General features: G+C 42.5%; 1 protein-coding gene across 1 annotated transcript; it reads left to right on the top strand.

Moving 5' to 3' along the window:
- Positions 1 to 213: 213 nt before the first annotated feature.
- Positions 214 to 23,222, top strand: ACTL6A (actin like 6A). Its single transcript, XM_063131939.1, has 14 exons — positions 214 to 322; positions 3,348 to 3,424; positions 5,430 to 5,604; positions 7,003 to 7,103; positions 8,804 to 8,901; positions 11,485 to 11,579; positions 12,514 to 12,620; positions 15,160 to 15,249; positions 16,234 to 16,295; positions 16,943 to 17,057; positions 18,733 to 18,813; positions 18,980 to 19,075; positions 20,474 to 20,560; positions 22,712 to 23,222. Exons 1-14 carry the CDS (start codon positions 298 to 300, stop codon positions 22,790 to 22,792), a joined length of 1,290 nt encoding a protein of 429 aa, XP_062988009.1. The 5' UTR covers positions 214 to 297; the 3' UTR covers positions 22,793 to 23,222.
- Positions 23,223 to 24,293: the final 1,071 nt, after the last annotated feature.

Below are 24,293 nucleotides of genomic sequence, written 5' to 3'. Positions count from 1 at the left end.
GGAGGAGGATGGAGAGACCCGCTAGAAGCCGCGCGGCTGACGGCGACGTCTGTCCGAGCCGAGGAGAAGCCTATCACCGTCGCGTCCTCGAAAGCGGCGCCTGCGATTGGCTCGCTCGTTCTTTCTGTGCCGCGAAAGGCGGCTTCGGAAGACGGCCTCGTTCCCGATTGGCTCTGGGCAACGGAGGGCGGGCAATAGCAAGGTAGGTCGAGCGGGGCGGTCGGGCTTGAGGGAGTCGGACGCCCTGAGCCTCTTCTGTTTTGTTGGTGCCGGTCAAGAGGGACGCCCGAAGCGGCCATGAGCGGCGGCGTGTACGGAGGAGGTGAGTGCCTGGTTGGGAAGGGGCTGCCCTACTTCGGCCCGCCAGGGTTGTGCCTTCCACCGACTCACGCTCTTCTCCCGGGGAGCGAAGACTCTGAAAAGGGCTCCTGTGCCTTTAAGAGGGGCATAGAAGGGAGAACTCTGCTCTGTGCAACTTCTCCCCTCGCACCAGTTCGCTCAGGGGAAAAGTCATGAGCTGCAAAAGAAGAGCCGCGCTGGATCAAACCAAGGGCCCATCTAGAACAGCATTCTGTTCACACACTGGCCATCCATTTGCCCACGGGAAACCTACAAGCAGGACGTGAGTGCAACAGCACCCTCCTGCCCATGTTCCCCAGCAACTGGCGTACAAAGCTTTATTGCCTCTGATACTGGAGGTAGCGCATAGACATCAGGACTAGTAGCCTTGAATGACAGCGTGGGAAGAGTGTGTTACGAAGCCTGCCTTCAGCAGGCATGTAAGACTTACAGTCCATTGCTCTCTGGTTCACCATTCACAGAGCATCCTTCCTTCCTCGCACAGGGGATCCTAGCTCAGGCCTGAAGTGCTGGCTGTTGCAACCTCTTCCCATTCCCAGAGAACATGCTTGATCGAAAGCCCCCTGTGCTGTTCTGCTTGCAGTGATGTGCCTCTGCCACTTACTGGTAGCTGTTGCTTCCCCTAACCCAGTTCTCCGATTCTGGCTCCCAGCAAATAATAGAGGCTTTTGATAAGCCCCCTATATTCGTGGCCTCTTACTCAGGCTATAAACTAAGAGTGACCTAATTCTTGAATGCTATATACTAAAAGTGACCTAATTTGAATGCTACTCTGTACGTAGCCAAACCACCCCCACCCCCATACAAGAGGGAGGTATCAGCATGTTTGCCGGGGAAGGGGGGGGACACACACACACCAAAGTTTGAGGATGTACAAAAAAGCTTTGGGATGGGGCGGAATCCCTAAGAACATAAGAACTGTGCTGGCTTAGATCAAGGTCCAACTAGTCCAGCATTCTGTTCACACTGTGGCCAACCAGCTGTCAACCAGGAACCCACAAGGAGGACACTGGTGCAATAGCACCCTCCAAGTTACGTTACATAACTGGTATACATAGGCATACTGCCTCTGATGCTGGGGACAGCATATAGCCTTATTGATAGTTTTATCCTTGAGGAATTGGTGTAATCCCCTTTTAATGCCTTATCCTTGAGGAACTGCTCTAATCCCCTTTTAAAGCCATCCAAATTAGTGGCCGTCACTTCATCTTGTGGAAGTGAATCCTATAATTTAACTATGCGGTGTGAAGGACTTCCTTTTATCTGTCCTGAATCTCTCACCAATCAGCTTCGTGGGGAGAGTCCATTGGGTTCTAGTATTATGAGAGAGGGAGAAAAATGTTTCCTTATCACTTTCTCCAACATTTCTCACCTTACTCCCCTTTTTTCTAAGCTAAACAATCACTGATGTTGTAACCTTTCCTTGTAGGGAAGTTGCTCCAGCCCCTTGACCCTTTTGGTTGCCCTTTTCTACACTCTTTCTGACTTTTCAGTATCCTTTTTGTGTGTGTGAGGTGACCAGAATGGTACACAGTATTCCAAGTGTGATCATACAATAGATTTACATAAGGGCAATGTGATATTTACAGTTTTATTTTCAATTCTTTTTGTGATGACACATACTGAGTTGACATCTTCATTGGCCACAACCGCAAGATCTCTTTCTTGCTCAGTCACAGGTAGCTCAGATCCCATCAGTGTGTGTGTGAAGTTGGGAATTTTTGACCCAACATGCGTCACTTGACACTTGCTTATATTGAACCTCAGCTGCCATTTTAATGTCCATGCTCTCAGTTTTGCAGCTCTTTGCAATAACATTTTTGTTTTTATCACCCTAACTAATTTGGTATTATCAGCAAATGTGGCCTCCTCGCTTGGCCACTTAAGGGGAGCAGACCCCATGACAGCAAATTGAGGACTTTTCATGCTCAGTGTGCACATAATTTTGTGTGCCTCTTGCGATGGGGGAATGAAAAACTGGGGTAGGGCTGGGTGGGAGTGGGATGGAGTATCCAGGTAAAGGGTATATCTGGCAAGAACTCTGAACAGGAACATGCCACACAGTGATTTTTTGGGTGTGTGTGTCTCACTTGTATGTTGTTTTTTAAGTGTCTTCTTGCTTTTTAATTCTGAGCCACACTGGAGCTCCATGCGCTTCCTGGAGAAGACACTAATGTTATGGATAACTGCTTTTGGGTTCAATATTTAAGTTGTTAGCTGAGGTCCTTTTTAGTTGGAGACTCATGGGATTGAATCTAGAGCCTTCTGTGCGTGCTCTTATCACTGAGTTACCGGCTTTCTAGTCAGTAGAATTTTCTTTCAAGTAAATGTGTCTAGAATGGGATTGCAGGTTGCCACATGTGGAGGTTTTTCTGCTGTGAGGTTTTTCTGCCTTGGTTTTTCTGATGAAAATGAAGATTTCATAATCGACACTCCTGAAGAGATGTGTGGAAATCTAGAGAATCTACAGAAGCCTATAGAACATTTGTAGACTATTTCTGTGTATCAGTGGCAAGACCTACGGTGGTTTGTGAGTTATGGTTGGACTGAACACACAAAAGCTGGGGAATCATTTTTCCAACCATAATGCCAGCCACCTTTCAAACCACAACACACCAGCACATGTGTGGCAAGTGACGAGGGGTAGGAACCAATGGGGTTGGACATGTGACTATTTAACCACAGGGCTGTGGGATCTATCAGTCAACATCCTGAGTGCTCAGCCCTGGAAAATTATGTGCAAAATTTAGGGCAGCTTGGACAAGGGGGAGCTTAGCTATGCCCCCCAAACTTACTTTTTGATCTATGGGAAAAACACGCAAAATGGTGTTCCTGACATTAACTATATGTACCCACAATCAGTAATTGGAAGCAAATCCCTATAAGTTCACTGGAACCTACTAAGAGTCACTAGAATTACAGCCCCGTGCATTCTTGAATGGCAGCTGGTTCTGTAGGTTACTCACATTGTAAATCTGTGCTTGCAGATGAAGTTGGCGCTCTGGTGTTTGATATTGGCTCCTATACGGTGAGAGCTGGCTATGCTGGGGAGGACTGCCCAAAGGTAGGTACGGAAGTGAGATAATAATAATAATAATAATAATAATAATAATAATAATAATAATAATAATAATTATTTATTTATTTGTTACCCGCCTCTCCTTCTGGATCGAGGCAGGGCACAACACAGATAAAAACACCATAAAATACATACAACTGGTTCAAACGTTTAAAACCAGTGCATCATTAAAAACAGAACACCATTAAAAAAGGCATCTTAAAATTCAATTGGGTAGGCCTGCCAGAAGAGATCAGTCTTTATGGCTTTCTTAAATTCTGGGAGATTGTTAAGTTGACAAATCTCTCCTGGTAAGCCATTCCACAAACTGGGGGTGGCAGAAGAAAAGGTCCTCTGGGTAATAGTTGTCAGCCTTGTTTTTGTTGGCTGGAGTAAATTCTTCCCAGAGGACCTGAATGTGCAGGGCAGATTGTATGGGAGACGGTGATCCCGCAGGTAGCCTGGATCCAAACTATGTAGGGCTTTAAAGGTGATAACCAACACTTTATACTTCGCCTGGAAACTAATTGGCAGCCAGTGAAGAGATTTTAACACTGGTGTGATGTGGTCACCCCTAGGTGTACCAGTGACCAACCTGGCTGCCATGTTTTGAACTACCCTATTTCTTCGATTCTAAGACACACTTTTTTTCCCATATAAACATCTCTAAAAATGGGGTGCGTCTTAGAATCGCGGGTGTGTCTTAGGTTTTTTTTCCCCTGTTGGTGGTACTGAAATTAGTGTGCGTCTTACAATCGATGGCGTCTTACAATCGAAGAAATACGGTAGTTGAAGATTCCGGACTAGGCACAAAGGTAGCCCCATGTAGAGTGCATTGCAGAAGTTGAGCCTTGAAGTTACCAGCGCGTACGCTACCGTCTTTAAGTCTTGGATAGTAGATTGAATAAGAGGTCTTGTCTTTCCTACTTAAATAACTCCTGAAGCAGTTGCGTATTGTAGCAAAATATATAGTGATGAGCTGGAAATCTTCAGAGCATCCAACAGTAGCCAAATAATTTTTCTTCCTTTACAAACGTCACACTAACAAATTCTCAATCCCTGCCAAGGAGAGAGTCACAGAGGCTGTCTGGTTTTCCTTCTATTGTAAGTGGATTCTTTGCCCTTGAAGGATCACATTTCTGCAAAATACTGAAGCGTTTACCTTCTGTCTTCCTTCCACTCCCCAACCTTCACCTAAGTAGTCCTCGTCTCTTCATCCCTTTTGAATAGCGGTGTCCCCCGCCCCCTAGAAGCTCCTCAGGACTCCTAATATTTTGGCTCTAGCTCAGTGTTTGCTCATCCCCATCTTGCCTGGGGATGGGATATATTGATGGAGGTATGGGGCTCAATAAAAGTAGGGACTAGACGTGGCTCGAGTGGAGAATGTTGTGGTGAAAAGGCCCAAAGTGGTGAACAAATGTAGGAAACCAAGGTTCAAATCCTCACTTAACTGTGACGCTCTCTTGAGTAGTTTTGGTTGTGTCACACCATCTTGGCTCGGGTTGCCAACTGTTGAAGTAAAATAACATTCTAGCACTTGGGCAAGCCCAGGACAGATCCTGGTAAGTCAGGAGACAGAGGCTGCATGGGCCCATGAATAGATAGAAGCTCAAACTTCAGTTTCTAAGATTCTTATGATTTCCACGCTGGTATCAAGCCTTCATTATTTAACACCCATGATTTTTTTGCAATTTAAGATTAAAACATTTCATGAAAAATGCAATTCCAGAGATTTTAAAAATTATTTTCATAAGCATGGCCAACCAACTGTCAACCAGAGTCCAACAAAAGCAGGACATGGTGCAACAGCACCCTCCCACCCATGTTCCCCAGCAACTGGTGCACATAGGCTCACTGCCTCAGATACTGGAGGTAGCACATAACCATCAGGGCTAGTTTAACCATGGTTAACGCAAACCACTTTTTGCACCAGCCACACTTGCCTGGATGATACACAGCAGCCAACCATCATGTAACCTTGTATGTATTGTTTCCAAATCTTGCACCCTAGGTGGACTTTCCCACGGCCATTGGCGTGGTGCTGGACCGGGATGATGGAAGTTCCATGATGGAGATTGACGGCGACAAAAGCAAACAAGGGGGTCCAACTTACTACATTGACACCAATGCGTTGCGAGTTCCGAGGGAGAACATGGAGGCCATTTCACCTTTGAAGAATGGAATGAGTAGGGTGTTCTGCATTTTTCTCTTTTTGTTCTTAAATCCTGGTTATCGATTTCAAACACAACAGAAAGAGTTAGCTCTGTTCCTCGAACAAGGGTATTATCCTGCTTGTGAGGATATTTGCAGTCTGGAGGTGAAAAGTATTTGGTTCTCATGTCTGAGCCAGAATTTTAAAATTTGCTAGCTCCCTACGAGAGCTGTTGATAGTTTCAGTCTTTTCCTGTTTAGTGAGTTGTAATACATGTTGGTTGCTCAGAAGTAGGCCTTTTAATGAGAAAGTAACAAACCTTTTATTTAATTTCCAAGTATGATTGTGGGAAATATGTAACTGTGTTTAAATGGCTGCGTGTTTTGAAAAGCATGTCCCTGTCCTGTCTAGTTGCTCTCTCTTTGTTCTCCCTCCTCCACAAGCATTCTCTATTCTGCTTCTTTTAAGGGACAGCAGTGCAGTTCAGAAGTAATGCTTAACTATGCTTAACTATGGTTAACTATGGGTTTGTTGCCGTGGCCTTGGATAAGATCTTAAATGCACAGTGAAAGCGTGGTTTTGCTGAGCCAGGCCCCCAAAGACTGTTCAGTGAGACATTTGGACACAGAGAAACCAGACAGATGAGGAACATGCCTTGAACATGCTCAATGCAGATGTAATGTTTAACCTTGGCTTATGCAAACCATTGTTTGCAAACCCACTTGAATCCTGGTTTGCAGACAGTCCTTAAACTTAGTTCAGGTAGTTAGAGATAACACTTGACATAGCTAAAACAAACCATGATTAAACAAACCATGATTAAACCGTATGTGTGCAGATGACCAGCATGTTTATGTTTGCAAATGGTTGTCAGTTAGTCAGGAGCTTGTCTTGTATGTCTTTTGAATAAACTGTACAGTTGCTTACACATAGGGCTATTGCTGCACCAGCACTTGCATTGACCCTGTTCAGGCAACATGCTGAGCTAAATGTTTTGAGCTAAACGTTATGGCTTAGTGTGTCATGTAAAACATGACTTAGTGTGTTGTGTGAACCTTTCCTAACCATGGTGGCTACATAATCACAGTTTAAACATGCTCACTAACCATTTGCTGCAAAAGGGTTAGTGGCCTTACCAGGGATTAGCATGTCATCTGAACAAGTCCAGTGTAGTCAACATTATGTGATCCTTTAGGGCTGTGGGTCTGTTTAGGGTTTCGCCTGGACGGCTGCATACTTGGAATCGTTGGTCACAGTGTTTCACCAGTGTAGTCTTTCTTTGTTCGGTCAGCATCTCGCTATTGCCATGCCCTTCCTCTACCCACATTTCACTTGTGCTGAGGCTTTCATTGGTGATGCGCTTAATGTTACATGCATGCCTAAAGCAGAACACCTCTGACAAAAGCAGTTTGAATTTTATCTCCTGTTGTAGTTGAAGACTGGGATGGCTTCCAAGCAATTTTGGATCACACCTACAAAATGCACATAAAATCTGAAGCTGCTTTGCATCCTGTTCTAATGTCTGAAGCACCAGTGAGTAAAAATCCATGTATTTATTTTTTGCCATAGAAGTGGCCAGCCAGTTTTGCTGCATAGAATATCTGGCAGTTTAAGCATTGTGAAACTAACACATTTGGTGGTAAGGGGGTGGGGGGTGGGGCGGGGAACCTGGACAGCTTAAGGGCTTGGAAAAGCACCTACCAAGTTCAACTGGAGTATATATGTCTGGACTATCACAATGTCGTTATAAATTCAAAAAGATAGTTTCTTCCTATGCTTGTATATGTTCCAATGCTTGCTTCATTGTGGAGGACCTCTGTTTGTGTTCCGCTTAGTTTGAGACAGTTGTTAAGCTATACAAATTGCCGCTTGCTTGTTTCCTGGTTCAGCTTAATACTATTCTTAGGGCAGATAACTCTCCCCTGCCCCCTTTTGCATTCCTGGCAGTGCAAGGGATATCACTCAGATGACTGAGTGGCTAAGCTGCTTCTATGCACATCCTTTAAAAGTGCAGAGTGAATTTCTTTTCAAGACACTTACATAGCGAAGGTAGTCAGCCTGGCGATATTGGCGCCACAGAGAGTTGCCTAGTTTCTCCATGATTGGTCCAGCCCCGGAGCAGGCCTTCTGTATGTGCACTTCCTCCCCCCCAAGGGACATCTTTCAGCTTTCTTTCTGTCACTATCCACAGTTTTGTGTTTTAAGCATGTACGAATGCAAGCCAGGTTCTGTTGGGTTATTGTGCCAGAACTTTTCTCTCTCTGGAACTCTGTTTGTGCTCAGAAACAAACACACATCACGCAGGTCTTACACAGCAGAGCTGGTTTATTTCCTTCAGGCTTCTGTGCAGTTCAATTCAGATCAGTTCAGATCAGCACACTGAGGCATACACAGAGAGCAGTGATCATAGAGCAGTGATCAGTAAGCAGTGATCAGTTCCATTTTACACAAGTGAGAAACTATATACAGATCTACACAATTCTTATCTACATTACATACAGCTGTGATGAGGCTAACTTAGAATCTTGGCAAGGTTCCCAGAACAGCCTCTATCTCAAGGTAATTGCCCACAGATAGACTTTCTCTGTTTAACCCTGAGATAGCCATACACACACAATTTTAATGACTAAGCAAGTATTTCTTTTCATATACTTAACAGGTTCCCTCCTAAGTGTGGGTTGCAAAGCCACTTCAAACAGTGCTTTTAATTGGTGATTTACGATTAATGTTTTTCATGGACGTATGTATAATATGAAACTGTCGTTTAATCTGAAGGGAAGGGAAGAGCGAAAGTTGTTGTAGTGGGAGCGAGCATGCATTCCAGACTGAACAAACTGTCTTCTAGTTGGCAAACCATGGTTTGCAGGGAGCCATTGACCCTGTTCAGATGACACGCTAAGCCACCGTGGTTAAGCATTTTGAGCTAAACATTAGAACTTCGTGTGTCGTGTGAACCATTCCTAACCATGGTGGCTAAATAATCACGGTTTAAACAGGCTTACTAACCGTTTGCCGTAATAGGGTTAGCGGCCTAACTCTGCCTTAGTGTGTCGTCTGAACACGCCCAATGTTTTTGTTTGCACTAGGCCCAAGTGTTGAACAGCTGCTACCTTTTTAAAGAGGAAGTAAGCCAGACTTTGCTCTAGCCTTTTTCACTGTGAATATTTTGAATGGGGCATGTTTCTGTTTGGCTTGTATTTTTTTTTTTTAATCTTTACTCTTTGCTCTTATAGTGGAACACCAGAGCGAAGCGTGAGAAACTGACAGAACTGATGTTTGAGCATTACAATATCCCAGCTTTCTTCTTGTGCAAAACTGCAGTACTTACAGCGTATCCCGAAAATGTTAATGAATAAATGGACAGCATTACAAAGTTTCTGCTTTCAAAAATAAAACAAATCAAATGTAAAATGAAGTTTTTATGAATATTTAACCAAGAAGTTTTTATACAAGTCCCAAAGGTGGAAAGATATTTATATTTTCCACATAAAAGAATCAACAGGGAGACAAGCCAAGGATTAAGTTTGTATAAACTAAGCTGGCTGCTTATTGTATTTTTTTTTTAAAGCAGCCCCAAGAACGCTTTCTAGAGTATATAAATAGTACTTGGAAGGTGAAAGAAGAAATTGTCCATTCAGACAGTGCTAGTAGAACTACAGTTGATACTACCCTGCCCAGAATCAGGGATTGGGACTCATGTTTCAAGCAATTATTATTATTTACAATATTTATATACCGCTCAATTATCTAACACAGATTGCAGAGTGGTGAATGTAGGAATAAACAGTAAAAAAGATTTAAAAAGCAAATTAAAATCGTTCAATTTAAAAACAAAGGAACCAGAAAAACAGTGGCTAGTCATTATTTATTTATTTATTTATTGCATTTATATAGCTGAAGCTTTCTGGGCGGTTTATAAAGATTAAAAACAGTGAACATTAAAAACAATTTTTGTGAACCGCCCAGAGAGCTTCGGCTATTGGGCGGTATAAAAATGTAATAAATAAATAAATAAATATACAAAATTTAAAACCATAAAAAGTATAAAAACTGACAATATCCTTTTAAAATCAACTATTCTAGGGTCAGTTAAGGAAAAAAAAACACCTCAGCATATGTTGTTAAATGCCTGGGAGAAGAGAAAAATCTTGACCTGGTGCCGAAAAGGTAACAAGGTTGGTGCCAGACAAGCCTTGTTGGGGAGATCGTTGCATAATTGGGGGGCCACCACTGAAAAGGCCCTCTCCCTTGTTGAGGAAGGCTTCTCAAAACAGTTGTTTTCAGGAGGTGCCGGAAGCAGCCTAGTGTTGGTGCCTGCCTGTCCTCCAATTATGTCGTTCGGTCTTATCCGCATAACAGTTGACTCAAACCATATTTATATCGAATTTCAAAACTGACATTTTATCATAACAACAGTTATAATTGACATTATTAGTAACATCAGTTATAAAGTGGTTCACTCAAACAACGTAGAACCGCTTTATAATTGACATTACTAATTTGTTTGATTGAACTGCCTTAGAATTGTTGTTATTATAAAATGTCACTGTTTTGAAATTCGATATAAATATTGTTTGATTCAACAGTTATGCGGTTGCGTGCCTAGGGGCACTCCTTACCATTTGTGATTACCAACTGCAGCCTTCGTGTTTATTGGTTCGGTCCTATCCATCAGGGATGTTGAACGTTTTTCAGCCCATGGGCCGAATTCCATTCTTGGGGGCCGCATTTTGGCATGTCAAAAGGGGCAGGCCCATGTACCAGCAAATGTTAACTTAAGGCATTGGCTGCCAGAAATTAAATTTTGGGAGAGGCATTTCGACCTTCTAGAATGGGGAAGGAACTGAACGGAAACTGGGAAATGAAACAATTGGTGGTCTGGGGAAAGGTCTGGGGCCATCTGGGGAACCCTGGAGCTCCAGGTGGGCTAGATTTGGCCCACAGGCCTGAGATTCTGCACCCATATGCTTTACATATTTACTTGGAAGTAAGTCCCACTACAGTGGGGCTTACTTTCCCCGTAACTGTGGGTAGAATTGCAGCCTTAGCTTATTTGCCTTTCTAAGCTGCCTTTCCTCAAAGCTGCAGGTAATTAATAAGGGCATATTATACCTCAACTGTTTTTTGTTTTTGTTTTTATAATAATTTTTATTTTCTAAACTTCCAAACAATACAAACAATACAGTATAAAACACTACCCCATAATACACAATAATATAAAGTAAACAATTTAATAAATATATATTTTAACTTGATTCAATTTAATATAGTCAATGATTAACATTAATGTGCTCCCCTCAACCACGGGATCTTATTCATATTTCCAAAATCTCATTACTTCCTCTGGAGGTGTTTTCCCTCTCCCCTTTAATAGTACAAAATCTAAAAACTGTTTCCATATTTCTTCAAAATCATTCATTTTTATCATTCCTCTTCTGACTCTCATGTTACATGTTAATTTATCGTTACTAGTGATATCCCATATTTCTTTATACCAGTCTTCTGTATGATAATCCCCTTGAACCTTCCAGTTCCTGGATATCATAATCAAATTCGTTATCAATTCTTTTGTCTCTTGATTACAATTCAATTCTCCATAGACTGATAACAATGCCACAGTAGGTGTCTCTTCTATTTCCATTCCTGCAATTTCTTTAATCTCATTAAACACCATTTTCCATAATTTTTGTACAAATTCACATTCCCACCACATATGTAAATACGATCCTTTCTCTTGACAACCTCTCCAACATAATGCTGAATTCGTCTTATTTATCATATTTAATTTCACTGGGGTTAGTTATACCTCAACTGTAAACACACACAGTTTGCCACAGCAAAATAAACCACAGGGTACACGATTGTGTTGCTGTCCTGCGCCAATCCCGTTGTTTTCCCTAACTCCTTCAACTAGCTTTGCTAACGGCAGATCCACAGGCTTGATCCTGGATAGCGGAGCAACACACACCACTGCAATCCCTGTGCACGACGGCTACGTGCTCCAACAAGGTAACTGTTCTTTCAGAGAGATTGATAGTAACGTGAGTGGCCACACTAAGAAGTTAGGTTCGAAACAAATGAGAGGATTCCTTCCTGCAACGAAAGATTCAATAAATTAACAGTACAATCTTATACGTGTCTATTCAGAACTAAGCCCCATTCTGAAAGATTTTGGTGATGGATACCCACTTGGATAACTTTTAAAAAGGGATTTGTCGTAGAGACTGATTTGTTTTTTAAAAACGTAATTCCTGTTCTGCTGTTAAGTGTTCTCATTTATTTTGCTCTAAGTTGTTTGGTAGTTTTAGTTTTAAATTGTATTATGTTTTAAAATCTTTTACTACATGAGTTGCCTTGTGGGAAGGATGTCCTAAAAGGTGGCATACAAATCAGTATATAAATAAATTAAATGCATACATAGTTGTTGCTCACGTCAAATATGTCTTCTTTGCTAAACGGAAGCAATTTTATCTGCCTCCTGTTGGCCTTTCCAAAATTTAGTCAGTTTGCAGCGAACAAACCTTTCCACTTCTCCGTTATTTTTGTAAGAGAAATGTCTTTACATAGGACAAGATGGAGAGGTTTCAGACTTTAATGTAACACCTCTTTTTTTGATTTGTACGTTTATGCCCTAGCTAAGTCTGAACGCACATACTTTGTTGACTTTGATATCCTAACTGCTAGATGGCACCAACTTTATTATGGAGCCTGACTACTCAGGAGCAGAGGGGTCAGTTTGTGTAGCCAAATAATCTTCCAGCCCACTGTCTGAAGAACAAAGTGGCCCTTGAGAATGCAGAAGCTGGCTAGCCTGGAGCTAACTAAAGAGCTTGATTTATGCATAAGAGGAAAACATACTTGGAGACAAAACGTGATTTGGTTGGGTGTGTGTGTGTGAAATGTAAAGCTTTCCAGAAGTCCCATTTGTGCCCTGCATTTGTAGGGATTGTAAAATCACCTCTGGCTGGAGATTTCATTTCGATGCAGTGCCGAGAGCTATTTCAGGAAATGAATGTCGAGATCATCCCTCCGTATATGATTGCATCAAAGGTAAGTGGATAGAAGGAAAGGGGCTGGAACTCAGTGACACAATGCGAGTTTTGTGTGTGTGTGTGTCGGTTGCATTTTGAGCTATTGCATCAGGGGGTACCCAACCTTTTTGGGTTGCTGGGCTCATTTGAAATGTTAAGGGAGTGTTGTGGGTGCTCTCACAAAATGGCTGTAGTTGTGGGTGTGGCCAGCCACAAAACACTCACTTCCGAGCTACAAATTGGTGGGTCAAAAAAGAAGAAGAAAAAAGCAACTTACTCAAGAACTAAGGTACAAGGCAGAGATGGAGTCTGAGCTCCAAACACAAAACTCTTTTGAACCCAAATAAAGATAGCGCTGGAGGGCAGCCCTTCCCTTTGCAGGATGCCAACCTCCCAGTTAAGAAATAATTAATATTTTTAAGAAATAAAATTTCTTAAAAACTTCAGGAGGGGCAAGGAGCCCAGTGGGCACATGGATGCCCATGGACACCACATTGGAGGCTCCAGAATTACATCTCCAGATCAAGTAAAGTTTCTTAAAGCATTTAGAACTCTCCCCCAGCCTATCTTGGAGCTCTACAAGATAGAGGACGCTCAACCACTTACAGTTTGCATCAATGTTTCTCTCTCATTGATGTGTAGCATCTTTATGTATGGATGAGCTGTCCCAGGTTAGTCACCATCACTGGAATCTTCATATCACCCTGTATTCCAAGGGTGGGGGACCCCTTTCAGCCAAATGAGGGCCAAATTCAATTTTGGAGAAGCTTTTGGGGGACAGAATCCAGTGGCAGGTGGGGCTGGAGATAAAGGAGGTGGGGCTGAAGGTAAAAGCAGGGGGGGCTCCCCCTCAAAATATGGGCATATTGTATTTTAAAGCCCTTACTGCCAGGAGAGGCATTTTAAACTTTTAGTATTGGGGGGGGGAGGGGAAAGCTGTACGAAAGACGGGAAACTACCAGACAATTGGGGGAAGGGGTTGGGGTGAGGGGAAGGGGCCATGGACCTGTGGGGGACCCCAGAGGGATGGATTGGGATTCCAGGAGAGCCAAATTTGGTTCTGGCCCTAAAGTTGTCTCCCACCCCGCTATGTTAACTGAAGCACAATACTTTTCTATGGACACAATGGATTCTTTTGTCTGAGAGACAGGATGGTTGAAACAGCAAGAGACAGTGAAGCGTTCTACAAGGAATCTCCGATAAATAAGGGAGTAGGTATTGAAATAGCAAAAGGTAGCTCAATGTAAGGAAGTGTAAAATGATGCAGCTGGGGGCAAAAATCCTAAGCTCGCTAGTGGAGCCTGTGTGGATGGTGACTGGCCAGAATCTTTGGGTTGCGGTGGGTAGTTTGATGGAAATGTTGACTCATGCCGTCTTTCTACAAATCTACCATGCGACTGCACTTGGAATGCTGTGTACAGTTCTGATCACCGCATCCCAAAAGGGAAGTTGTAGAGGTGGAAAGGGGACACCCAGAAGGTCAAAATTGGGGGAAAAATGCAAGTAAGAGGTGTATGAAATTATGCATGGTGCAGAGAAAGTAAATAGGGAGCCATTTTTCTGCCTCTCTCATAATACTAGAACCCAATGGGATCATCCCATGAAGCTTTTTTATCCTGGTGGTGCTTTTTATACTGTATTTTGTATTTGTGTTTTTAACCTGTTGGTTGTTTTATTGTGGTTTTAATTTTTGTGAACTGCCCAGAGAGCTTCGGCTATTGGGCGGTATAAAAATGTAATAAATAAAATAAATAAAAGCTGATTGGTAGGAGATTCAGGACAGTAAAAGGAAATACTTCTTCACACAGCGCATAGTTAAATTATAGGATTTACTTCCCCAAGATGTAGTGATGTCCAATTTGGAAGGGTTTAAAGGGGAGTGGACAAATTCATAGAGGATAAGGCTACCAATGGCTACTAGTCCTGCTACTTCTAGTATCAGAAGCAACGTGTCTGTGTCAATTACTGGGGTACATGAGTGGGAGGGTGCTATTGCACTCACGTCCTGCTTGTGGACTTCCCAGGGGCATCTGGTTGGCCACCGAGAACAGAATGCTGAACTAGATAGGCCTTTGGTCTGATCCAGCATGTGGCTGCTCTTACATTATGTTAGGTGATGAGAGCTCAAATGACTGTGAAACCTGCCCTTGGATAAGTAAGGTTGAAATGTCTCCTGTGTGGCTGGGCTTAAGATGCACTGTCTGTCAAGGCTGATGGGGCTTGGTGGACCATTGAACTGAATATATAAGGCAGTGTTGGGGAACCTTCAGCCTGGGGCCAAATCTGGCCATTCCTGGTTCCTCAGTTATCCACATCCTTTCCCACAACCACCAACCATTTGCTGGTTTCAAGGCTTTTGTGCAGTCCCATGACCTCTCCACCCTTCTAAAAGACCTGGTTACTGGCAGTAAGAGCAATTCAGCCCTTGGACTGAAAGCGGTTTCTTACGCACGCACGCACGCGCGCGCGCGCACACACACACAAATAAGGTGCACTCTATCTTGGATAACATGCTTGGATGTGGAAACTTTCAAATGACCATTGATTTGCTCTTCCAGGAAGCAGTTCGCGAGGGCTCTCCAGCAAACTGGAAGAGAAAAGAGAAATTGCCGCAGGTCACAAGGACTTGGCACAATTATATGTGCAATGTGAGTATGTTCTCCTGGCCTACAAGAAATTAACTTTGGAAGTATTTCTTGGCCATAAGTGCTGATGCAAAAGGAGTTGTTTTGTTGATTCAAATACCTGAATGATTTTGTGTGAGGGGTAGGGACGTCCCACTCCGAAAGCTGTGAGTGAATTGCCACTTTGACAGGTAGCTCCATTGACTTAAATAGGGTTCTTCCACTACAGGCAATCAGTCAGGTAGACCCTAAATAAACTTTAGTGTGCATGTGTTCAGGCTTGCAGCCATACAAATGGTACTTAAAACGTCTGCAGAAAGGGAGAGAAAAGAGGAGAGTAATATTGATATAAAATAACTTTTTATTAGCTTTTGTTTTACAAGGGGTGAAGAAGGATTTTTTGTTTTTAATGGTTTTGTTTTAAATTAAAAACCATTGATCATGCTGGAGTTCCCACTTAGAGAAACGTCAAAACTGAGAATTAGAGGGCATTGTGGCTTTATTGTTGAGTAGTATCACATACAGGTGTGTTACCTGCATTTTTAGAGGCACTTTGATGTACTTTGTGGATTCAGGTTGGAGCCCTTACTTCTGAAGAAGGAAGTACTAGTATTTGTGGGGGAAAGAGGGTCTGACTTGATTTGTGGCTAATGGTTGTATTTCCCTTCTAAGATCTGCCCTTTTGTAATGTTAAATCAGATCTGCCGTTCTACGCATCTTACGGGGATTCTGCTCTCATTTAGTCATCCATTTTGACTTGATGTGATGTTACATATATATTTCATTGCTCCTGCCCACTTGGGATCCTTCTGTACACTTCAGAGTATCTGGCCTCTTCTGTCTCTTTTGGTGCTGTTTCCCATCCAGGTTTTCCATTGCTGGCGATGGGAACATGCTGTCTAGTTAGAGGCCTTCCTTTCAATGTAGTCAAATAAAGGTAACAAAATGTTTTGAATAGGAGGTATCAGATGCAAGCTTTTAAAATTGTATATATTTTCCCCTCCACAGTGCGTAATTCAGGACTTCCAAGCTTCTGTTCTACAAGTGTCTGATTCAACGTACGACGAACAGTATGTCTTTCTGAATTTAATGTAAACTTCATGATGGCTAACAAAGAAACTAAATTTAGGGTATATCCTACCTGAGGCTTTGGAGGGATTCAGGTGCAATGCTAAATCATAGCTTCATATTACAGGCCTCCTCTTGGGCCTGCACATTCCCTCCTTCCTGACTCCTCCAGCATGGCTGCAAGGACGAGTTTGGAAGCTTTCGCTTCCATTTTTTATTAATCATAGCTTGCTGTGTTGCCCAGATCTGAACAATCTGTCGTTAATCTTAATCTTGGTTAGTTGAAACAAGCTAACTTGAAACCTTTGTGTATGAAGCTGGCTTGCCTTCACTAAGGGTAGTTAATGTAAACTGCTGTTTAAAGTTCAGATGCCAGGCTAAACTGCAGTTGATCTAAAATGGGTGGCCCTTGACAAGTCGCGATTTCCCAGGATTGTTGTAAAGAAAAATATAAAACATGCAGTTTGCTTTTTGAGCATAAGACGTGGGAAAGAGATGCGTAACAACTGTTTAATGCCTCCTAAAAATGAATGGATATGATGAAGTGGACAATGTCCACCAAAGCTTATGCCATAATGCATTTGTTAGTCTTTTAAGGTGCTGCACGGCTCTGTTGTTTTTCCTAAAATTGTGTGGTTTATACCTTCAGGGTGGCTGCACAGATGCCAACTGTCCATTATGAGTTTCCCAATGGTTACAACTGTGACTTTGGTGCTGAGCGGCTAAAAATTCCTGAAGGCTTGTTTGACCCTTCCAATGTAAAGGTAAAACTTAGTAGGATGGTATATAAAGCTATGCTTTGTGCTCACATTTAGTGATATTATTGGAAGCAAAAAGGAATCGGTGGAAAGAGTTTTCCTGGAATCCTGAGTCGAACTGGTTTAAGGAAGATAAGAAATAGTCTCACAGACACATACTCTACGTTTGACACAAGAGGTTTCCCTGACACCTGCTTGCTGTCTTTTGGGTGCCTGGAGAAGACCTTTTTATTTTCTCAGGCTTGTTCAGTTTTAGTGTTTTTTGGTTGTCTACGTTGTTGTCTTCTGTTGCTGCTTTTATTCTGATGCTGTTTTCATTCTTTTAAACAGGGTTAGGCAACTTGTGGCCTTCCAGATGTTGTTGGATTGTACCTCATGTCCCACCGTTGGCATTGCTGGCAAGTGCTGATGGGAATTGCAGTCCACCAACATCCAGTGGGCCGCAAGTTGCCCACTGCAGTTTAAGATTCTATGTCTCTGTCTTTTTATATTCCACGGTTTTGACTGTTATTTGTGAACTGCCCAAAGAACATTTTGCTGATGGGGCCATGTAGAAATGCTGTTGTAAACAAATAAATATGTCTTAGCATGATGGACAAATCATGCACTCTGGTAACAAGAAGTTTAAAATAAGTTTGGATAAGGGTGAGGTCTTGTAAGGTTTTATGAATTTGGCCTGTCTAATACCAAAGCCTTGGGGTGGATTAATTTTTTCAGTGTACATTGCAGACTGTTTCTATTTCTAAAGCAATGGCAATCTAATCTAACATGTACATCAAGGGAGGCAACATGTGGCTTCCCTCCAAATCTCCCTTACCCCACTTCCAAATCCTCCTTGTCGTGCTGCTGAAATGTATCTGTATACTAAACTTGACCTAATTACCACTCCATAATTACCACTTGACCTAATTACCACATGCTCGCCCACCAGCGGCCATCCTTTTGCCCCTATCCTCTACAAAGCACAACTCGTGACCCACCAAGCTTAACACAGCCTATCTGCCTGCTGTGTCTAGCAGCTCACTGGGGGATTTCTAAACCTCTGTTTTCTGCTGCTTTCCATGGGACCGCAAATCAGGGGGCTAGTTGAACACCCAGCAGGCCACAGGACTTGGATGGTGGGCTTCATTTGACTTGGAACTGTGCAGCCCTGCCCTATCCTTTCCCACACGTACCCACATCCTGACAAAGTGATTAATATTTCCCCTCTTGTAAAATGCAATTTTAGTAGGGTCGGAGCTGCTTGAATGAAAAGGAGAAGCCTGGGTCTACCTTATCTTGAAAGAAAATAATTTTATTAGCTGTTCTAAGCTGAGTCATAGGTAAAGATGCAAAGTGTTCATTGATCAATGGGAAAGGTTTTGTTCTTGAAACTGTTTCGGACAGTGAACGAGGACTGTGGTACACTTAGAGGCTACTAGCAGATTTGTTTTTGGTTCTGCTACAGAATTTGTACTCGCCCCCTCCATTTTTTTCAAGACATTGTATGGGCTTTGCATATGTTTAAAAAAAATATTGCCGGTGGGGGGGGGTTCCCCTTGAGCCTCTTCCCGCCCCCCACCCCAGTTGCTTATATGCTCCGGTTTGTGGCATTGGGTAGATTGTAAACAAGGGGTGTTCTATCACATTGTTGTGGTTCTCCTGCAGTGGTGATATTAACACCTGTTCTCCCCACTTTCAGGGTTTATCTGGCAACACAATGCTTGGCGTGAGCCACGTGGTGACCACGAGCGTCGGAATGTGCGATATAGACATCAGGCCGGTAGGTATTATTTAGGCATAATGGGCTTAATAGAACAGAGCCTGGGGGGACCCTTTTCCCTTCACTGAAAACAAGGTGGGCAACTTGGGCCCCTCCGGATGTTGGTGGACTGCAGCCCCCAATGCAATTGTAATGGATTGTGAGGATTTCTGTCTTCTTTCTCCAGGGCCTCTATGGGAGCGTGATTGTAGCGGGAGGCAATACGCTACTACAGAGCTTTACGGACAGGCTGAACAGAGAACTCTCTCAGAAAACCCCTCCGGTGAGTTTGCAGTTTTGTGGTAACGTTTTTCCTTGTACTTCTCCAATGCAGGCATCTGACTGTTTGAACTAAACATGGAATGAAAATTCCATGTGTTTATGTCAGTGATGAGCCTACGAGCTGCAAGAATCTGTTCTCAGGTTTGCAACTTACTGGTGTGTTGGGGAGAAGACTGCATACATTGCTCTTTCAAACACGGGCTGGGTTCTTGGTCCAATGATACATGGTTGGAGCACTTGAGCTCATTCCTGCGTTTTCCTCTTGCACTCTTGACTTCAGTGGACACTTCCTAGTTTGTTAAACCCGTTTCCCCATGACGTCAAACCCAGGAAACTGATTTAAGAACTTCTTACAAACCAGGGCTCCAAACCACAGTACATGCAGGTACAGGAGTTGTTGGTATGAGTTGTCCGTTACGGATTATCATCAGGTTAATCACCATGGTCCAAAGGAGGTTTTGGACTCAGGCCTGCCTCCCACTACTCTCATCTTGCAAACAGGAACCACATTGCAAGCCACTTTTGAAACTGAAGGGCATTTCACAAGTGATTTGAAACAGAGTATTGGTGGGAGTTGGGGGTGGGTCCTACTGCTATTCAAAGGGAAAAATAACCCTGTTAGACATATTCAAGCCCTTGGGACATTCCTCAAGTAGTTCTTTGGATCTAGCCCACTTTAAAGCTATAGCTTTATTGGCTCACTGAACTATTATAGTATGAGAACTCCTGCCGGGCTTCTGACTATCAGTTTTTGTCTTTATTTATTTTTAGTTGGTTTTAGGATTTCAAATAAAAACCCTTCCTCGCATGTTGTTGTTGTTATTATTATTATTATTATTATTATTATTATTATTTATTTATTTATATAGCGCCATCAATGTACATGGTGTTGTACAGAGTAAAACAATAAATAGCAAGACCCTGCTGCATAGGCTTACATTCTAATAAAATCATAATAAAACAATAAGGAGGGGAAGAGAATGCACCAAACAGGCAGTATAAAAGTCAGAGCAAAATCAAGTTTTAAAAGCTTTAGGAAAAAGAAAAGTTTTTAGCTGAGCTTTAAAAGCTGCGATTGAACTTGTAGTTCTCAAATGTTCTGGAAGAGCGTTCCAGGCATAAGGGGCAGCAGAAGAAAATGGACGAAGCTGAGCAAGGGAAGTAGAGACCCTTGGGCAGGTGAGAAACATGGATGCAGGAGGAAGAATCCTGTTTATATTTTTTTGGGCACATCCTGCTATCCTGATCTAGGTCCTTGAAGAAAAGGAGGGATATAAATTTTAGAAATTTGAAAAAGAAACCTCATGTCCTGAAGTTGTTAAGCAAATGTTGCTACGAGTGATCTGGGGAACTTGATGCAATTCCCCACCTCCCAATTAATAATCTTCTGTGATTTCAGAGCATGCGTCTGAAGCTGATAGCGAACAATACAACAGTGGAGCGAAGGTTTAGTTCCTGGATTGGAGGCTCCATTTTGGCTTCTCTGGTTAGTAAACTGGCAGGTTTGGCGGGTGGCAACTGTTCAGAAAGGCACTTGAGTTATCCATGAGAATTTGGGCGAGATGGGAGAATTTGATAAAAGGGAGAAGTCTGATGGAGGACTGTACATATAATAAGTAGGGTAAAGAAGTTTGTCCACAGAAGAGTTTCACAATAAATAGGCTCTTACTGACCCTGTCCAGACCACATGCTAAGCCATGCACTTTGAGCTAAACATTATGGCTTAGTGGGTCATTTGAGCCATTCCTAACCATGGTGGCTATATAATCAGAGTTTAAATACACTCACTAACCATTTGCTGCAAAATGACTATCGGCTTAACCATGGCTTAGTGTGTTATCTGAACAGGCCCAATGAGAAATAATGGCTGTCGGGCACAGATCTGAACTTCTTGTTCTCCTTGCTCATCCTTTGCTAGTGACCCAGTCACTGGGGACTGCTCTCCTCTCTGCCCACTAAGAGGCAGAAGAAAGATTCAGGTGGAGACTGGGCCAGGAGGCACCGCCTAGTTCCTCCCCAGTGCCAGTGTGACCTGCCTCTGCAGTGAACAGACACACGTTCCTGGGAAATGTAAGGAATCCTCTCTTAATTGTGGTCATCACATGGGGCTGGGCAGGTGTAGTGGCATCAGTACCTTAACTGCAGCTGAGAGATTAGGAGCAAGCAATGGGATTGTGTACTGTTCTCACAACTCTTACTCCTTAACCAGGGTTTGAAGCTGATTACATGAGGAACCTGTTAGCTTTAACCATAGTTATGACCAGTGCCATAACAGTAAAGATGAAAGCAGGGAAGACCATGACCTCATGGTCTGCTCCTGTTGTTTTAACTGTGATTAGCCATCAGCCCCATTTTGGCTTCACCAGCCGTCACTTGTTAAATCCCTGTTGAAGCCATACTGCCTTAGACCAACTGCAGACCAAAACCAGAGCCAGTTTCCTATTTTGCACGCCACAAATACCACTCAGCTCTGGTTCTTTTTTCATGCCCCTTCCTCTGTTTGTTCCTCCAACCATTTTTCTTTCAAAGCTGTCTTTTACATACCCTGTGGGCAAGCCCCTCTTACAGACAATCAAAATAAGGCTGAGCAAATCTGTCTGTAAAAACAAAACAAACCATTGTCCATGGGCCAGAACTTCTGCAGATCTTCTTGCACCTTCTATCTGGCCTCTACTCATATTTCCTCCCCAATGCCTCCCTGTTGCCCCTGCCTTTCTCCCTGCCACAGCACCAGCACTTCATTAAATTACATGCAGAATGCAAGGTTTTCTAGGGCGTAATTGAGAAATGTTTGGGATACACTGTAATTTTAGATAGTCGCAAGTGGTTGAAATACATTAGGGGTAGGCCACCTGATGCCCTCCAGATACTTTGAACTACAACTCGCATCATCCTTAGCATTGACCAAGCTGGTTGGGGTTTATGGTGGTTGTAGTTCAAAACACATAGTGGGCACCAAGTTGTCTTAACCCTACATGTCACAGAGTTGGCACCAGCAACACACAGGAATTAGAAGAGCATTCTGAGCAAAACCTCAAGCCTATCACAATTCCTTAATTTGCCCCTTTCACGTATTTCAGATGGAGTAAGGACATGACCATAAACCTATAGTCTAGAATCCTATTTCCCACAAGTCACTCATGGGAAGCCCACGAGGGTAATAGTTGTTCTTCCCCAGCTGCTAATATTCAGATTCATGCTTCCTCTGATCCTGGAGAGAGCCATGAGTAGTTGCCATCCATAGTCTTATTCTTCATGAATTTGTCCAGTCCCCTTTTAAAGCCATGTACATTGGTGTCTGCCACCATATGTTGTGGTAGTGAATTCCACAGTTTTAATTGTGTGCTGTGTGGAATTCCTTTTGTCTGTCCTACTATTTTCATTGGAGGAAGTGCTTTGGGTTCTAGTATTATGAGGGAGAAAAGCATCTTTCTCTGCACCAACCATAACTTTATAAACCTCAGTGACGGATCGTCCTGTTCCATATCTAAACTAAAAAAGACCCAAACATATTTTTCCCTTATAGGGAAGTTATTCCATCCAATGATCATTTTGGTTGCCTTTTTCTGCACCTTTTCCCAGCTGTTATAATACTGTGTTTGAGATGTGATGATCATCTCTGGGTTGTCTTTTGCAGGGTACTTTCCAACAGATGTGGATCTCCAAGCAAGAGTATGAAGAAGGAGGAAAGCAGTGTGTAGAAAGGAAATGCCCGTAACCCTTGTGTTATAAGAAATTCTGCCTTCCCCAGTGCTTTTAATATTTGATAGCTTTAGCATACTCAGGAATGGAAGTTTTGTCTTTTTTGTAGGAAGTATACTTTTTTTTGTGAATTCTCCAATTTCAATTTTTAACAAACCATAGGTATTATTCTAAAAGGCCAAACTGGTTCTGTCACAGCAAATGGATGTCCGCATCCTTTGTAAAATGCAATAACTCTTATACAAACTTTTTTTATATAATTTTTGTATAAATATCTATTTTCTGCAAAAAAAAAACTTTCTTCCCCCCCCCCTGGAAAGTGACTAAGCTACAAACTGTGGATGTAATTTCTTGCCTTTCAATGACATTTCTAAGAAATGTGTCTACTTTCAGACTAGTCTTCCTTGTTATGTTGGCCTTAATAAATTCCTCTAGTTTGTCATAGAGGCTCCTTGGTTTTATGGGAATCTTTTAAAGGTAGGCTTTATTCTGTAATTAAGCATTTCCACAGGCTGCATTTCTTTCTTACAATGACTAGGAATTTCCATTAATCTGTTTCTCTACTTTGGTACACATACATCTTAGCTCATTTATGGAGGAAGGAGAATGGATGACTTTTAGTCCCCAGGATAAGAACATAAGTGCCATACTGGATCCATCTAGTCCAGCACTCTGTTCACAGTGGCCAACCAGCTGTCGACCAGGGATGAACAAGCAGGATATGGTACAACAGCACCCTCCCACCCATGTTCCCCAGCAACTGGTGCACACAGGCTTATAGCCATTGATAGCCTTTGCCTCCAGGAATTTATCCAATCCCCTTTTGAAGCCATCCAGATTGGTGGCCAGCACTACATCTTGTGGTAGTGAGTTCCATAATAATCTCTACCTATTGGAAGAGATATAATGGTACTGTTTACTAGACCTGCAGTAGTGTGGCTCCAACATGTTCTGGGGAGCTCATATCTTGCTGAGTAATTTAGTAGACTGTAGCTTGGCATTTTTACATAGCAGCTGTGAACTTTGGTGATCACTTCTCCGGATCAGCCTTATTATGTCTCTGTTGGACAAAGCAGACCTTTGACCCCATCCACTGGAGGGTGTGTGGTTTGTGTGCTCATCCATCTTCTTGTGGAGAATAGGGCTGGAATTAATAAAGCAGTCACTTGACTTTTTCCTTTTCTGGACACAATATTGCCTACATTGTAAAAATGGAAATCACCTTCTAGCCCTGATATAACAAGAGTCAAAGAACTTTACATGACTCAAATAAAGACTCTACCTCCTGCCTTTTAAGATGTTAGTAGGCAATTTCCTATGAAGACTCCAAACATTTTTTTAAAAATATGAAAACACTCAGGATGCTAAAATATATATGCCCCAATAGATGTTTGTATGGGTGAAATCACAGGACTGTAAATTATACACAGCCCTGATTTTTAAAAAATCTTAACAAAGCTGACAGTTAAATATTTGATTCTGTAAAAGAAACATGTTGGAATGAACAATACTTCACA

This window comes from Elgaria multicarinata, chromosome 8 (genome assembly GCF_023053635.1).
Source record: "Elgaria multicarinata webbii isolate HBS135686 ecotype San Diego chromosome 8, rElgMul1.1.pri, whole genome shotgun sequence".
NCBI classification, from domain to species: Eukaryota; Metazoa; Chordata; class Lepidosauria; order Squamata; family Anguidae; genus Elgaria; species Elgaria multicarinata.
The sequence above is the reverse complement of the archived record's forward strand: the minus strand, read 5'-3'. Positions and strand labels throughout refer to the sequence as shown.